At 38.4% G+C, this 19,261-nt stretch overlaps 1 protein-coding gene across 2 annotated transcripts in view; it reads right to left on the reverse strand.

Moving 5' to 3' along the window:
* Window positions 1-3,895: 3,895 nt before the first annotated feature.
* iqck (IQ motif containing K) overlaps window positions 3,896-19,261 on the reverse strand; it is a 41,068-nt gene continuing 25,702 nt past the window's right edge. For both annotated transcript variants that reach the window (XM_072692894.1, XM_072692893.1), the window contains exons 7-8: window positions 6,645-6,756; window positions 3,896-5,177 (exon numbers count right to left, since the gene is read on the reverse strand). In XM_072692894.1, the coding sequence (XP_072548995.1) occupies window positions 4,903-5,177; window positions 6,645-6,756 (387 nt within the window). In that variant the 3' untranslated portion in view covers window positions 3,896-4,902. The remainder of the gene's footprint in view (window positions 5,178-6,644; window positions 6,757-19,261) is intronic.

Genomic DNA, 19,261 nt, shown 5'->3' on the forward strand with positions numbered 1-19,261 from the left:
CTGGATTGTTGTCCCCTATACCTTTTTGTGCGGGGGGATGGAGTGATTTTTTTTCAAATATTTTTTTCAAACTGCTTTTGTTTTTGAATACAACCACAGTGAGTCGTGATGAAGTTATTAGATTTTCATCTGCTGTTGTTGCCAATAATATATATTCAATGGAATATTCTAACATTGCTCATTGTATCAACACTGGTTTGCACTTCAGAAAACACTGCTGTTTAGGAATTCGACTAATCTCAATTTATTCACAGAATATATATATATATGTCTCAATTTTGTATTTCGACCTAATTATACAGAATTAAGGACATTTAAAAACAAACCTTCTTTGTTCCTTTTTTAATTTCAAAAGAGTAAGCCACAATAGACCTGTGCAATTCAGAAGCACATTCCCACATTTGTTATTGTGATACATGTACGTGTGCACACACACACATACATATATATATATATATGTATGTATGTATGTGTGTGTATATATATATATGATATATATATAGAGAGAGAGAGAGAGATATATAGATATAGATATATAGATAGATATATATACACCTTGTATACATCTGTGCTTACATCCACATTAAAAAGTTTCTTACAAACTGGTAAATACTAGTTGTATGTTACGATTTCTTGTCACATCAATGTATATTAAAATGGCACAAAATGTCCTTAATTTCTTTAAACACAATACAGTTATGGAAATTAAAAATGGCCTTTAAGCATCTGGCAACATCACTGATGCATCCCAAACCCCTGATGTCCTGGGAATTAAACAGGAATACAACAGTTTTGTATCGAGATTTGCAGATCATCTGTATGTGAAATTTGTTTTCTATAACCCCCTCTATACTACTATAGATCTTGCATCCTTATTTTTACATTGTCCAAGTTACCTAATTTTTATTTGTCTTGCCTTCAGAGCATTAGGGACAGCTGACTGGAGTGTCAGTTTTCTAGCTGTAACACAGCATGCATATGTGTAAAATATGTTTCCCCAATAAAAAGGTTTACTGTTTATGTGAAAGTATTCAGTTAATAACTGATTTAAGTGTCATCTTTGTAGTTAATCTTTGGAGTACAGGAAAACATTCTGTCACACTAGACTTTGTGTGCCATCAGGAATGGACAAATGCTTCCATTAATAGTTTTAAAAATGATGGTAACTGTACATTTACATATCCTCATCATTAGTAAGGCCTAAGTAGCACAACCTATAGTAGCATTCAAGTGCAATTGTAATGTAATATGTAATGTCATTAAAAGACATTTTTGAAGAAAAATGGGTGCAAAATTTTAAGAAAAGAGCACCTCAACTGTTTAGCACAGTGGTAGATGGAGCATGCTATGGACTTGTGTTGCAGTCAGTGGCATGGGGGTCTTTTAAAATAAAATAAAATAGCACATCAAAAAGGCTGAAGATGAATATAAAATTGTTCCTATACATTTAACTAACCTAGCTATTAACAGTAAGACTTATTTTGCTAACGTTATGCAACAACACATGAATGCTAGTATTTTTTAAGTGAATCCATTTTACTTCTACCAAAAGCTCCCCCTGCCACTGGCTGCAACTCAAGCCCAAAGCATTGTCGATCAATCTCCGTGCTTAACAGCTGGATAGGTGTTGCTCTTTTTATGAAAATGCAGCCAAGCATTCTCAGCAATCTGTTTTAAACTTTGAAAACATCTGACACTGATTTTGTGTTAAGGATGCTGAAAACGTTTTTAAATTTACTTTTTGACATTTGTGTAGGTGTCACAGTAAAATCTAAATCATATTTGTGGTACACATAACACCACTATATCAGACCTAAAAGGAAGATATATCAGAATAAATATTAACATTAGCAACACCCCCCATAACAACTGCACGTATGTATGGCCCAAGCACTGATAGAGAAATAAATGATTCTCCAGAAACACCACCGACTGTACTTTGGAAAACTGGCAAAGCGGTACTAAAAGGCAAAACAATCTCTTACTCTTACCATACGAAGACAAAAATACAGAAAACGAGACTAACCTACAACAGAAAATCAGGGAATTATCGAATGAAATGAAAAAGAAAAAAAACAGATACAACTAAAAATGAATGAATGGAAATGTAAATCACAATATAATGAACTCATAAATAAGAAGACAATACAATTAATACAACAACTAACAACAGAACATTTTGAACACAACAACAAATGTGGAAAATTCCTTACTACGTAAAACATGACAGAAAAAACAACAATCCCAGTAATTAAGAAACATGAGATCAGGATGATTAGGCAAATATAGAAATCAATACTCATTAGAACATGATCCACAAAGAAATGCACAGACTATTCAATTTGATACATCATCACACAACGTGCCATAAGTTAGAAACTGCAATAGTCACTGTAGATGCAGACAAAGCCTTCGAAAGTCAAATAGATATTCCCATTCACTACATTACATAAACTAGGGTTCAGAGAATGATTTATAGACTAATAGATACACTTCCACACACTTCCAAGGCCACAGTTAATACTAACCGACTAATATCCCAAAATTTCACACTGCAAAGAGGTGCTAAAATCAGCCTGTGGGCAGTTGCTCAAACTATACAAATCATTGAAAGACTTTTCAGAATCTCAGATTACTTCATAAACTGGACTAAATCCACTGTTTTACCATTTAATATGGATTTAGCATAAACTCTCCCTATTCCTGTATGCACTCAACATATCACATACCTGGGCATTATAGTACCCACCCAGCTGTCTAAGTTTCACACACTTCATTTGAATCCATTACTCACAACTAAAAACAATGATATCTGCTGGATGAATCTCCCAATCACAGAATATATATCATCTATCAAAATGACAGTATTACCTAAAATACATTTTCATATTTTACATTCAACCTTCAATATTCAATATTATACATTCAACCTCCTCTTACCTGGTTTAAAACCTTAGAGTCCATCATCTCCAAATTCTAATGGAAAAAACAGAATCAAATAAACTACATTACAGAAACACAAAACTGTGTTTCCTTGAAGCGCCTAATTTCCAACAATATCTCCGCAAAGCAACTACAGTATATAATTAAATGGGTAAAATCAAATCAGATGAAATATGGAAAGATAATTTAAGACAATATAAAGTAATTCACAGAGAACACTAAACTGGATAAAAGCTATATAAAATGGCATTATCTGATTCTGTTTACACTTGTCATGTCCGCGTCGCAGCACCCACCCCCCGGGTGCGGACCCGAGCAGCGGCCTGCAGGCTCTCATGAGGACTTTTAGGTTGACGTTCGCGTTCATGTCATGCTTCACGGACTCTTAGGTTGACGTTCGCGTCCATGTCTAACTTCATGGTTTGGTTATTGTCATGTGTGTTTAATCTATGTTCATTGTTTTGGTAATACGTTTCACCTGAGGCTGCTAGCTCCCGGATTCTCTCCAGCCTCAGGTGTGAACAGGTGTCTTTGCTTTGCCCAAGTTTCTTTGTCACGGTTATATTTCAGTTTATCTTTTTCCCTGTAACTTTGCTGCATTTTCTTGTGTTTACCCTGTTCATTGTTTTAATAAACATTCTCGCATCGAGCCATCCACTGCGAGTGTTCACCCTCATAGTCAAGACCTAGCCAGTCATGACAACACTAACATACATGCTTTATGGCACTCTACGCCCATCAAACATTTCTGGCTTGTTATAAACTTGTCAACTAACTCCATTACTGAAACAGCCTACCCCTTTATCCCCATCACTCTGTCTCCTATGTGACACATCAACAACAAACCTAAACCAAGACGAAAGCAGAACACTTTGGGTGGCGCTAGCTACTAACAAACTGGAAAACATAATTATTAATCAGTGTGGAAAGTCACTCACAGAACATATAAAAATGCAGAAAAATATGAGCATTTACTATTAAAAAAAGACATTGAACACATGAAATTATGGACAATGCAACAACCTTTTTCAACAGATTATCCACATACGACTAACACAACCAGCATACATCTATAACCATTTTACTAATCTCACTTCTATCTGAATGTTCCTATACATGCACACACACACATACACACACACATCAATTCATCAACCCAGTGCCTATCTGTCTGTGCCCTGGTGTCAGTTCTGGACTGTCAGCAGCTGTTTACACTGCTCTGCCAACTAACTAAAAGACTATGGGCTATGCTGCTTGAAAGTAAGGCATTACCCTTCTGCTTCAGTCTGCTGTAAGCTTCAGTCCCTCACAGTGTTGTATTGTATTGTATTAATTTTTTTTGAGTCCTAAACAGCTGCTTAAAGGAGTCCATGGTAGGTAACTCTTGGGACAAGGATAGAAGAGAATTTCTAAAAGTTTGTAATTAGCATCACTGTAACTAAAGCTAATTAAGGTTTGAAATTGATAAGTTATTTGAAAAATCTCTTGGGTCACCCATACTTTTGCATGGTGCTTTCCTGTTTTCCACTCAATACAATAGCACAAAACAAAAATAATCCACTAATCGTGCTTAAATTGTTACCTTTTTGTAGATCAGTTCATCTTCTAATATTGTAAGTCACAGTGACAGAAACTTTCACAAGACGAACACAAATGTTTAAATGCCACTGAAAATTTGCAAATGTACCTAAACAAGACATATACAGTTGAAACCAGAAGTTTACATACACTATATAAAAAGTATATAAAAATGCATTTCTCTCTCTCTCTGACATTAAATCAAAATATTTTTTCCCCAATTAGGATTACCAAAATTATTTCTATTTGCTAAATGCCAGAATAACGAGAGAGTGATTTTTTAAGGTCATTTTTATTACTTTCTTTAATTTAGATTTCTTTACACTTAACAGCCTTTATATTTCAATGTGCCATGAATTAACATGAACGTAAACACTAAACTCAGTCTGACCCCTGATGTAAACTGCTGATGCTGTGTTTATTACTCCGAGGCAATTCTGGGATTGAGAGAGGTAGGGTTGGAAAAAGGCTGTTTGTATGGTATGGCATGTCAGCATTATGCGGCTCCAGGACAAGCAGTCGGGGGGTGACGGTACCATCCAGAGTGCTCTGTGGTGCAGGTGTGTTGTAGGGGGTTGGAGACACAACATGGATTGAAACACCAGACTGACCATGCTGGTCAGAGTCCTCAACAAACTCTGTCAACTCTGACCCAACTGCAAAAGAACAGAGTCATGTTAAGAAAGGCAAGGTCAGACTAAGGTCAATCTAGCTTTAGGGGACATCACTCATTTAGTTGTGTAACAATACTCAATCTGTACATCATAGCCAGCAGAGCAGCACCAAGTAACGGTTAAAACCCTCACTCAAGATAATAACCAGAAATACCCAGTAAGGCCTGGGATTTAAACCTGTGACCTCCTGATTTTTGGCACAGCTCTCATCCATCTTATTCCCTTATGTCTCTTATTCTAATTATTTAATTACTTAATTGCATATGCTGAAAAGAACATCCTGCCTACAGTGATTCGGATTAGCTTCCTCTGACATAGGAGACCTGCAGTGTGGCATTAGGCATGGTGCCAATAAATTCATGTTCATGTTCTAGAGAGTTCTATTCTATTGGCACTACTTCTCAACAGGGACTTGACATATTTTTTCAGTTTTTTTCACACCACATTTACTACTTACACATTACACATTTACAACTTAAAATGTCTAAAACTAGAATCAGGTGCACCATGTAAGCTTTAAATGATTAGAGAGGATTTTGAAGGGGCCTGTCTTAAAATGCCTAAAAGTAGAATCAGGCGCAACACATCAATTGCAAATGATATGCACTTGTTAGAGAGCATTCTGAGCTAGACATTTAGTTTGGTTTTCTGTTGATTGTTCAGCAATTTTTTTTCATCTGTTTTTTTTCCATGTTATGTAGCATACTGCAAGCATAGAGTTCTACGAGGTCGCAGCAAAGGTTTCCTTTATATGACTCTTCCATGAAAATGATGTTTGACAAACAGTGCTGCTGAGTAGAACGGTGCACCAACATGTTAACTTCTTGACAAAACTTTTAAGTTCTTGGCAGCCATATGAGGGACTAACAGTATACAGTCTGTATGTTCATCTCCACACTATTGTGACATTGTATTGTTAGCCTGTTAATTTATCAACTCCTATCAACTTTCGGAATTGCAATATTATATTGAATGCTTACTTAAAGAAATGTTATCAGAAATAATCAAGCCTGACTTAACAGTAAACTCTTCTTTCAGTCTTCGCTATATACCAAAAACTCTTACACTAGTATATTGTCTATGTTTACACCAAGGGCCAGTGTGCATGCTACTATTTAAATGTTTCCATATTGGTTGAAAGAGACTTTCCTGCATAGCTTTGAAATAGCTAAGTATTTCCAGCTTAGATGTTTGTATAATTTACAAACCTTTTTTTTAAACCAGCAATTTAGTGTTAGTGTAAAAAGCAGTTAAAAACACTACACTGGCAAAGAGAGAACAACGTGCTAAGAACTGCCACTGCCAACTTCAATGAACATGTCTTAATGAATTGAACCACCCTAATGAATAGAAATGAATAGAATTTTTTTTTATAAATATGGTCCAAGCCATTGGGGAACTGTATTGGGGAATTGTGAGTGTATGAGAGCGTGAGTGAGTGGGTGCAACCTCTGCTCTCCTGGTGTGTCCAAAACTCTTGCACCATTTTAGCAATGTCACTTTCCTCACGGAGTTCCTTTTGCCACCGTCTTAACTCTTGCACATCTGGACGCACACGAATCTACATACACAAAAAAAACAAAAAACAAATACAGCTTCATCATACAAACACATTTACACAAAGTACAGCTTAAAGAAAAAGTAACTGAAGTCTATGGAATTAATTTGGAAAAAAATGTGGTCTGATTGTAATATAAGTCACAATTTAGACACATAATCCAACTAAACAAATAACACAAACAGTTGTACTGTTCATTTCTTTTATTTAGCACAATGAGTAAACCTCCACAGTGCAAAGGTTTCCTACAGCTGCAAATAATTTGCACAACGTTGAAGAGGAATTTTGCATTATTCCTCTCTCCAAATATGTTTCAGTTTATTAATATTTCTAGGATGTCTTGCATGCATAGACCTCTTCTGGTCATGCCACAGCATCTCAATTCCTCAGTTGATTTACCTGTGCGATTTGGGTCATTGTCTTGTTGCATTATCCAATGTCTCTTCAGCTTGAGGTCATTGTCTACTGCCCTTACATTCTACTGTAAAATGATTTGAAACACTATGAATACGTTGTTTCCTAATTGATTGTGCCGGAGGCTGGCACATGTCTCATGGCAAGTGTTGCGAGCAAAAGCACGGAAAGAGAGCTAGCCCTAGCCATCTGGCTATTCCATCGCAATTCCTAGCAAATGTTTGCTCCCTCAAGCACAAAACTGGACTACATTCGACTCGAGCGAACTACCCACCATAAGTTCAGAGACTGCTGTGTTTTAGCCTTTGTGGAATCGTGGCTTATCGCCAACATTCCAGATCATTGCAGGAGGCAGTATGCAAACTGTACGAGGCCACCAGTGAGCTGCAGAACAAACACTCGGACAGACTCATTATCCCCGGAGATTTCAACCATGCAAATCTCAAGTCAGTTCTCCACAAATTTCATCAACATGTGGACTTTGCAACAAGAGGAGCAAAAGCACTGGATCTTGTTTGAACAACCATCCCTAGCGCGTACCGGGCACAGCCCTGCCCCCACGACACATTCTCTGATCACAAAATGACAATTCGGCACCCAAAGCAGTCGAGCAGGAGTTGCGTCTGACTGTGGTGGATGTGAGGAAAACTCTACGCAGAGTCAACCCACGGAAAGCTGCAGGACCGGACAACACCCCCGGGAGAGTGCTCAGTGCTCATGTGCAGACCAGCTGATGGATGTTCTCACAGACATCTTCATCTTCTCCCTGAGCAGCTCCACTGTCTCAATGTGCCTCAAGACCACCACCATCATCCCGGCCACCGTGTCCTGCCATAATGACTACACTTCCATTGCACACACTTCCATCACCATGAATTGCTTAGAGAGGCTAGTCGTGAGGAAAAAGGATCAGGACCCAACTGCCCTCTTCACTGAACACCCACCCTTCACACAAATTGTTCTCCCATCCTGTCCAACACAACAAAACTCTGCAACAGCTATTTCCCACCAGCAATCCGACTTCTCAACTCCAAAGACTAAATAGATAGACTCCTCCATACACACACACACACACACTCATTCACCCAAGATGTGAATCCCAGACAATGTAAAAGCATTGCACTACATGCTACCTCACTACATCACTGGACTCGTAGTATGCCCATTTTATTTGGGAAATAACCCTATTTCCCACTACTGTTTCAATCTGATTTATTTATTTATTGTACCCTGCCCGTACAGTTTCTGTGTTGCACTTGTGTTCTGTCGCACTGTGTTGCACCATGGTCTTGTAGGAATGTTGTTTTGTTTTTTACTGTGTACTCTGTATATAGTTGAAATGATAATAAAGCCTCTTGACTTGACTTGAATTCAACTGTGTATCAACACATTTTACAGAACACACGTGTGCAGCACAGAAGCAGTTCATGACCTCAGGCTGAAGAAACATTAGGTGATACAACACGATTAACGACCCAAAGTAATATATAGAAGTCAATTGACTAAATTGACTTGTATGGTTGAAAAAGATGGTGATATGTGTTTTGGCATTACCAAGCCAGTGTTCTGACCTTAACCATGTCAAGATGCTGTGGCATGACCTAAGAGGGCTGTGCATACAAAGCATCTGATGAACTGAAACATATGTGCAGGGAGGAATGCTTTAAACTTAAAAAATGTTCTACCTTTTTAAACAGTTGAGCAACAGTAATACCAATCTAAACTCCTGGCATTAATATGCGTCCTGGGTGATCTGATCTGACAAATGATTGCCAAAAAAAAACATTTAAACACACTATAAACGAATTTCCTGTGACCGCTTGTGATTAGATTTCTCACAAAATTTCCTCATGTTTCTGTACAGGCTGTTTGAGTTTTGGGCAGTGACGTGGTTGATGTGAGCAGTGCTTTGTATAATAATATAATAATACAAGACTCGAGCAACACTCTTAACTTTACATTCACATACCTGTGCAATCATTCAAATGTAAGTTAATCTGGATAAGAGGATAAAAAAGAACAAATACAGAGGACTCTTTTTCTCAGGTTAAAAGATGGCAGAAGAGAGCAGAAGCTACATTCACAAGCAACCTGCAACCCTTCAATCTTCACATACATGCCCCATTCTCTAACATCTCCTTTCCTTGCTTTCATTGTGAAACTGGGTCTGTTATATAAGCAATGCTGTGGTGAAGAGGGGAAGATGCTGATGGTTAATTCAGTGGGTGTTAGCAAGCAGCTCCAATCCACAACAGTAAAAAGGGATAATATACAAAAGGAAATGAGGGGCGAGGGTCAGCAAGAAAAAAAAGGTAGATATGTGAAGTTGGGCAAGGGTTGTGCTTCAGCTGTATGTGAGTAAGTTTAACTGCAAACGATATCTTTCATAACATATGTTCAGGATCAAAATGTATGATTTGCGTATGAGTTTGAGTATTTAGTGAAACATCCACCTGCAGACATCAAGTAGCTTGTTAGAGCTATGTCTTTTTGTATTAATATTAAGATTCCTCACAGCTGTCGTTTCATGACATAACATTAAAAACTCCATGTACAAATATCCAAATGAACCCTTGCACAAGCTTATCACATTAGTAGCTGTATTTATGTTTTTTACTTTTTTTAATAAGATTTTTTTCTTGAAGCTCCAAAAATACTAAAAACTCATTTGCCAATGTAAGCGAGCAGGAAACTGCTCAAAGTCAAATCCCCTCAAGTCTCCAACTTGCAAGTTCAAGGTCACAATTAATGTCACGTATAGTATACATTTATTTTTATGTTTGACAAGGGTTTGACATATGAAAGTGTGCTAAAAACTGTATTCTTCTTCATTATTTTGGTTAACACGTTCCACCTGTGGCTGACGTATTTAAGGAGGGCTAGCGCTAGCTGCCGTTTGCCAAGATTTGCACCCAGTGCACTCAATGCACACATTGTGCCCATCTATCGGACTAATCGTCGGACTCAGTGGATAGAAGTGGTTCAGTTGGACTCATGGACTCACGGAAAAGAAGTGGCCTCAGTATTCAACGTGTCGAGTTTGTTGTGTCAGTCAGATCAAGTCAAGTCAGATTTATTTGTATAGCGCATTTTACAATAGTTGTCGTCACAAAGCAGCTTTACATAATTAGTAATTAGTATAAGACAGAGACAAAAAAGAAATAACGTAAGATGAAGGATCAAAGACCCCCAGTGAGCAAGCCAACAGCGACAGTGGCAAGGAAAAACTCCCTCAGAGCTGGAGGAAGAAACCTTGGGAGGAACCAAGACTCACAAGGGGGACCCATCCTCCTCTGGTCAGAACTATTTAAACATTATTGATAAAAATGACCAAACTAGGTACAACAGATAGTTAATAGTGGTGATATTAATAGTGGCAGATAGTTACGAGTCCATTTAGGTTTTAACATGGTCATTAAACAGGTAGCAGTGGTAGGAGGGTGTGCCGCTGGTCTGTTATGGGTGGTGGTGGGTGGGGGGGTCTGATGGTCTGATTTGTATGTGGCAGGTGGTCTGGTGCAGGTAGAGTGGACCTCAGCGGGCAATCTTCCAGCAGGTCAGGCTGGGTGGCCATTTTACTCGGAGAAGGTAAGAGTGGGTTAGTACTGAGAGGATTTTATGGAATGTTGAGCAGTATCAGAGTGTGTAAGAAAAGGCTCTTCCCCCTGCTGAGGTTTTGCTGAATTTTGGGAATGAGTAAGAGGCCAGCACCCTGAGATCTAAGCAGTCTTGATGGTTCGTAATATGGAATAAGATCCCGCAGGTACTCAGGAGCGAGGCCATGTAGGGCTTTATATGTTAATAGAAGAATTTTGTATTCAATACGGAATTTAACTGGGAGCCAATGAAGAGCTGATAGAACTGGACTGATATGGTCAAAATTTCTAGTTTTAGTAAGTACCCAGCTGAAGTTTATTGAGGTTCCTGCTGTTACTCAAATGATAAATCTGAGTCGAATGTAACACCAAGATTTTTAGCTGCTAAACCAGGAATAAAGGAAGCATCAGCCAAGTCTAACACTAAGCCGGATAGTTTTTCTAGTGTCTTTTGGACCTAAAAGGAAAACCTCTGTTTTGTCACTGTTAAGGAGAAGGAAGTTATGTGACATCCAGAGTTTTATATCCTTTACACAGTCCTCCATTTTCTGTAATCTAAATTTATCGTCAGGTTTGGCTGATATATAGAGTTGTGTGTGTCATCTGCATAACAATGTAAATTAACGTCATTGAGCCTTGCGGAACTCCATATCTTACTTCTGTGTAATTTGAAGATAAATCTTTTATCTTTATAAACTGATAGCGTCCCATTAGATATGATTTAAATCACGATAGGGCTGTTCCTGTGATTCCAACCATGTTCTCTAATCTTTCTAGTAATATAACATGATCTATTGTATCAAAGGCTGCACTAAGGTCCAGTAGGACTAATAAAGATACATAGCCTTGATCAGAGGCAAGAAGGAGATCATTCGTAATCTTTACTAGGGCTGTCTCTGTGCTGTGATTGGGTCTGAATCCAGATTGGAATTTCTCATACATGTCATTTTTACTCAGGTATAAGCAGAGTTGTTGGGCCACAGCTTTTTCTAATATCTTGGATATAAATGTTAAGTTTGAGATGGTTCTGTAATTAGACAATACATCAGGATAAAGGTTTGGTGTCTTGATTAAAGGTTTTATGACTGCTAATTTAAGGGTTTGGGGTACATGCCCTAGGCTAAGAGATGAATTTACAATTGTTAAAAGAGGTCTGATTATAATTGGGAGAATTTCTTTTAGTATTTTAGAGGGAATTGGGTCGAGTGGACAGGTTGTACAATTTGCTGAGGAAATCATTTTTTTTGAGATCTCACTAAAAAGAAGGGATTGTTTTTGGGGGTTTTTTATCAGCGAGGCCAAATGAGCTGAGCGAGCTTTAATGAGTGCCTTTCTATATTGACTAAGGCTGTCCTTTCACGCAGAGTGGAACACCTCTAGGTTGTCCGCCATTTACGCTCTAGTTTCCGCACTGTTTGTTTTAAGATACGAGTTTGATCACTGTACCACGGTGCAAGCCCTTTTTGCCTTGTCATTTTACTTTTAAATGGTGCTACTTTGTCTATGGTTGATCGGAGGGTATTTTCTAAATCGTTTGTTAATTTAACTAGCTCCGTTTGGTCTGACGGAGTGTAAGCTAAGGTCGATAAGGGTGGGAGGTTTTTAGTAAACTGTACAGCTGTCATTGCAGTTATTGCGCACTTTAGACAGTGTTGGGGGGACAAATTAACATTTTGCCTAAGATGTAGCTCAAAGGAGATTAGATAATGGTCTGATATTACTGAGCTTTGAGGTAGAATATTTAGATGATCAATGCTAACACCCAGGGTCAAGACTAAATGTAGGGTATAGTTACAGTAATGTGTGGGTCCAGTTACATTTTGTGTGATGCCGACAGAATCTAAAAATGATACAAACGCCTTTGTTAATGGATCGTCTGCTTTTTCAAAATGAATATTAAAGTCTCCTAATATTATAACTTTGTCGCTGCACACTGCCAAGTCTGCAGCAAAATTCAGAATAGGGCCCTGGAGACCTATAAATATTAAGATAAGATAATCCTTTATTAGTCCCGCAGTGTGGAAATTCTCAATTAGTGTGAATGCATTTTTATTTGTGGCTGGATTAGATATATTAATGTAGATAATCTCAAAATAAGTGAAGGTGTTACAGTGGTTTTGAATAATATCTAGTGTATTCTGGTAGATAATGCATACTCCACCTCCTCTGCCTGATAATCTAGGACTATGTACATATTTATAATATGTGGGGGTGGCTTCATTTAGTACTATATATTGATCAGGTCTAATCCAGGTTTCAGTGAGGCAGAAAACATCTAGTTTCTGATCACATATAATTTCATTTACAATGACTGCTTTTCCAGGATAATGATCTAATATTAAGTAGGCTGAGCTTTAGGTCTGAGGTAGTGCTGTTCTTGTTTGAATCTGTGAATTTAACACTGATTAAATTATTAAAGCAAGCTGATTTAAATATTCTATGTTTGGCTTTAATTCGGGGCACAGACACAGTCTCAATACTGTGAGCCTACTGTATCTAGTGGACTTTTCCTGCTGTAGCTAACTTGGCTCACTGAACAGACCAGCGATACGGATTGAACCTTAGGAACGTTTGGGGGCTACTTCAGGAGAGTGAGCTCATCTCAAGGAGCTGCAAAGTTTCACATTTTGCTCTCGGGTCACGCTGCACAGCGCACCTTCTCAAGCCCCTGGGGACTAGGATTGCGCCTGCCTGGGGCACTGATCATCATCAGCAGTGGACTCAAGCCACAGACACCTAGACCCTGCACAAGTTCAGTGGTTGTGGTCTTTGTTTGGTTTCTGGTTTTCACGGTCACGGTCATGGTTTGTTTGGTTTCTGGTTTTCACCTTTGGGGGCTACTTAAGGAGAGTGAGCTCATCTCACGGAGCTGCACTCGCATAGCGTATTCAGGGTCAAGAGCTCAGGAAGCGAGCTACACGTATGCACGGTACTCATGGTAGCGAGCCCCACCAACGGATCGGTTCAGTCTTTTGGGTTTGGCGGCTGATCTCTCTCACACTCTAGTCACTTAAGTTCAAGAGCGCCTGACGAGCGCAGTCCTTTGCTTTGTCTAGTTTCCCCATGCACTGCCTGTAGGTTTTTGTTCATGTTTTAGTTCTAGCTCAGCCCCGGCAAGCTAGCCTAGCCCTTGGGTCTCGTCAGCCTCAGGTGTGCATCTTTGTTTTGCCCACATTCAGTTGTCACTGTTGTGTTTTGGTTGACCCTTTTTCCCCTGTAACATTTGCTGCCTTTTCTTGTGTTTACCCTGTTAATTGTTAAATAAACGTTCTCGCTTTTGGTCCATCCCCCTGTGAGTGTTCACCCTCTCTGTCTGACCTAGCCACTCTTGACACTGAATATATAAAGTGAATAAATAAAAAAAATAAAAAATAAATCTGTCTGCACACAAATAAACTCCAATGCCAATATCCAATCTTCTGACTCATGTATGACGAATTTCTAACACCCTGTACAAGAAGGGTAAGCCACACAAAGTAACTGCAGTAACATGGATCTTTAATCCATACAAACATCGCTCATTATTTAAAACATCACTGCAGTGCCACAAGCCAATTTCCTCCAAGCCATGCCGCATGTAGTAGTTTGTGGTAAAGGAGTCCCAACCAATTATTAAGGGTACAAATGAACATACTTGTAAGAAGTTGAACATTTCTGTAACATCCTATTTTTTATTAAATCATGATTCTTCATAAGATTGATCTCATGAAATATTCTAACAATTTCAGATACTGGATTTCTGGATTTTCATGAGCAATAAACCACACAAAGCCATTAGCTTTTACATTTTTTTAAATTCTAAACAACAATTACCTTTTTTCTCTAAACTTTTCCAAGATTAGAATTTTGTACACACAGAAAACATGCAAGACAAACATGGCTTCATGACTCTAAAACACTAGTATGAGCATGCCAGGGGATGGGGAAACTAACACCTATCAACAAAGTCTGATGTCGAGCAAAAAACAGTCCATAAAACGTGCCAACAGCTTCCAGATAAGGTTAGAAGTCTCTCCCAACTTTAAGCAAATTTTCATAAAGATCTTCTCACTGTGTTGTTTAAACAGCAGGTCTCCATGACTCGTTATTAAACACAGACCCAACCCGATTATTACCAGAAAAAAAGCTTGAAAATGGCCCTATTTTGGCAAATTCCTTCATAAACAGGATAACCGATAATTTCCTGCTCAACACTTACTCTATTGTTGGAAAGCCGTTGGAATTTTAATATAAAAATGTTTACATATCGCAAATAAAGAAAATAAGTGAAAGATTAAAAACAGCATTGTAATGACATGAAAACAAACAATTAATGGAACAGCTGTTCAAAAGGATCTTCTCTTAAAACGTGTATGCATGAGTGGCACTGAAATATCTTAATTTAATTTGTTTAGCAAATGTCAAGGGCCAAGGGCATTTTAAGGGTGTGTACACAAAGGGGTCTCATTTGTAACTGTGCTTTTAATCACGTACAATAATTCCACAATAAAGAACTAGAGATGCATCGATCCGATACTCTGATCAGAAATTGGTTACGATTCTAACAAAAGGAGCTGGATCAGAGTAACCTACAGACATGATACACATATCATAGCAAGCAGCAAGGCCCTAACTATCAACTAGTCAGCAAGTAATGCTTATAAACTAACGTTATCAATGTACACAAGGCCTAAAGCTGGTCCAGGTTTTTTTCTGGACCTCACTGATTGTTGTCTTAAAATAGGACACAGCATAATGTCCCTTATACATTTTGCATATGTGTGTTTCAAGTAGGTAGTCATGAGACACTCCAACCTTTCTTGGAAAGCAAAAACGAGAAAAAAAAGAGAGAACAGACGGCCAACAGCACAGTAAATAAGATAACAATTTGTTTCATCAGCAGTAACAAAAATACATAATATTGTCAGAAGCCAGAGAGATTATAGGCATAAAAACAGATCTAAAAGTAGCACTCCTCCTTTAGTCCTGAGAACAGACATTTACTGACACATACATACATACATACATAAACACATTTATTACTCCGGTGTTTCACTGGTGTCAGCCATCTTATATAACATTACCCAGAGGCAGGGCGAGAGAGACCACAGATGCCCCCTTTAGTTAATCATACTAAGCTGCTCTTAGCAAGTGTAGCGCTACAACAATGAATTTGTTTTATTTTGCTACTATTTCCAAACATTTATCTGCAATATTTACGTCTTTTTTGGTCATATTGATGTGCAAAGGCAAGCATCAAACTTGGTATTTTCTTCTGACTTAGCATCTGCTTTGCTGTGACTGAATTTGATCCTTGGATTCTGAAGCTCTTCTGCCTCTAGTGCAGGATCTAAATTTAGCCAAGAACATAACTCACCCGCCCAGAAGGACAAGACTTAACACAGCATTACTGATTACATAATCAGTAGGACTAAAAATTGATGCCTTGACAAAGAGAGAGAGAGAGACAATATTTAGTACACTGAGACAAATGTGGCACTGGTGGGAGTGGTTAGAGACCACATGATGACATTAGATAAGAACTTTGTCTGTGTTCATCTTTAAGTTGTGGGAACTGTTTTAAGTATTAAGTTTTAATATGTTATAATAATCATATACATCTCATGTATTTGATCATACATTTTATCCTTTTGATTTACACATAATTTACATATAATTTACATATAGGTTAATATAGTTTTTGGTTAGGGGGAAGGGATGCTCGAGACTGATCCCACCCCTACTGTGCTATTTGTTTCTTATCCTCTACTTAAATTTGTAATCTGTAATGTTATAACACAAGCAAATTTGCAAGCAAATGTTTTCTTTCACATTCAAACTTTGACTCATGGTCATCTTTTCACATTTTGAGATTTCAACAGACATTCATTAGGACTGTGAGTTTTCACATAGTTTTAAGTTCATCTTAATCATGCTGATGGCTACTCAGATCTGACTGGATGATGATAGCTAATGGTTTTAAGCTATTACATTAAATAGAAATCTGATAGGCTGATTGGCAAGTGACAGCCATATTGTTTGTAAATGTCAACATGTTTTTAATAATTACCTTAAATACCATAAATAAGTAAAAGTTATTTTTAAGGTACATTTACACTTATTGTTTGCTGGTCCCAAGTGCTGCATCACATTTAAAACATTAAACAAAATGAATCATAAAACATGAATATACCTGCAGCGTTTTTAATGTATACTGTGGTATGAAAATCTATGGTCACCATACCGTGTATACCGTTGCTTAATACTGCTACTGCAACTTATTAAAGAAAAGAATTAATGCATACTAAAAATAATCATTAACTGAAAACACAACTGTTCATTAGAGCTTTACCTAACATGTGTCACGCCCGCGCCGCCGCGCCCGCCCCAAAGGCGGTCCCGGGCCGCAGCTCACAGGAAGAGATTAACTATTTGTTACTGAACCATGTCGGGTTTATTCGAAGGAAGGACTTTTATGTTGAAATGGACTTTTGGGTTGACACCCCTTGTCGCCATTTTGGTTTCTGGTTTTGTTTGTCATGTGACTGTTCATTGTCTGGTTAATGTGTTACACCTGTGGGCTGGTGTATTTAAGTAGGGCTAGGGCCAGCTGCTGGTTGCCGAGGATTACCCTTAGTGCACCACATGCAACCAGGTTATTCAGTTAACGGTATAGACTCAGTATTCACCGGTCTGGTCTGTAGAGTGCATCCTTGTACAAGAGGACTCTCTCTCTACCTAGCTAGCTTAGCAGGGGAAGCTAACTAGCTAGGCAGCTCTCATCTCAGGGTCCGTTAGGGAGCTACTGTAGGTCTGTGGCGATCGTTCGCCAGGCTTCTTCGGTTCTGCAAGCTGGGGTCCTGGAGCTCCAGGAGTGAGCGACTCTCCAGCTTGCTTCAGCAGTTAGCTCTCCTCACCGTTGGACCGGAACAATCGTCTAGGTCTGGTGGCTGACTCCTCACGCTCTCAAGTCTAGTAAGTTCAATGTGCCTGACTAGCGCTACTCTTTCTGTCCTAGTTCATAGCTTTCCCAGGCTCGGATTGGAGGTTTATGTTTCTGAGTAATGGTATTGGCTCCGCCCCGGCAGCTAGCACTGCCCTAGTGCCTCACCAGCCCCAGGTGTGTTCCTTTTGTTTGCCCAGTATGGTTTGTCACAGTTTTGTTTAGTTCTTCCTTATCCCTAGTAATTGGTGTTGCATTTCTGTTTTGTTTATGGTTTATTGTTATCAATAAACTCCTCGCTTCGGTCCATCCCCTGCGAGTGTTCTCCTGTCATTGTCAGACTGAGTGGATCATGACACATGTAGCTTTCTTATTTATTTATTTTCAAAAGGAAGACATTTTAAGGGTCAATGTAAAATATTTATACTATGTATTATGTATAATAAGACTAACAACAAGGGGGAAAACTTTGAAGTACCGTATTCTGTGATAACGTAAAATTGTGATTTTTTTGAAGTGGTTATCATAATGTAAAAATCTTATACTTAACAACCATACTATGACCAGTTTCTACACATTGACAGTTTTTCTTATTACAGATTGCCAAAAGAAACCTTTTTCATTTTCTAAATTGAAAGAGACAACAACTGCTGCTGATATTTGCTTAGCAAATGTAAGCAACCAAGTTTTATATAAATAGATATGGAAACATAAATATTTCTTAGGTTCTACAGTAGAGGAAATAAGTATTTGATCTCCCACTGATTTTGAAAATTTGTACTCAAATAATTAAACAGTCTATGAATTTTATGGTAGCTTAATTTTAACAGTGAGAGATGGAATATCAAAAAGAAAATAATATTAAAAAATAATTTGCATATCATTGAGGGAACTAAGTATTTGATCCCCTAAAAACATAACTAATGTTGGCTCCCACAGACCACTGACACACCCTAATCTCAGTGTAGTCGTTACCTGCATGAGAGACACCTGTCCCAAACTGACACCTGCCAAGAGACTCAGTGACACTCCAACATCTTCAGCATGTGTAAGACTAAAGAGCTGTCTAAAGATGTCAGGGATAAAATTGTTGACCTACACAAGGCTGGAATGGGTTACAAAGCCATAAGTAAGAAGCTGGATGAGAAGGTGACAACTGTTGGTGCAATTATTTGGAAGTGGAAGAAGTACTAGTACCTAAGTACCTAGGCCTGGAGCTCCATGCAAGATATCACCTCATGGAGTCTCACTGATCATGAGAAAGGTTAAGAATCAGCCAAGAACTACACGGGAGGAGCTGGTTAATGATCTCAAGGCAGCTGGGACCATAGTCCCAAAAAAAAAACATTGGTAATACACTGAGACATAATGGTTTAAAATCCTGCAGTGCACGCAAGGTTCCTCTGCTCAAGAAGGCTCATGTCCAGGCCCGCCTTAAGTTCGCCAATGAACATATTAATGACTCCAAAAGAGACTAGGAGAAGGTGCTGTGGTCAGATGAGACCAAAATTGAGCTCTTTGGCCTCAACTCAACTCGACGTGTTTGGAGGAAGAAAAATACAGAATATGACCCTAA

Source organism: Salminus brasiliensis, chromosome 12 (genome assembly GCF_030463535.1).
Source record: "Salminus brasiliensis chromosome 12, fSalBra1.hap2, whole genome shotgun sequence".
NCBI lineage: Eukaryota > Metazoa > Chordata > Actinopteri > Characiformes > Bryconidae > Salminus > Salminus brasiliensis.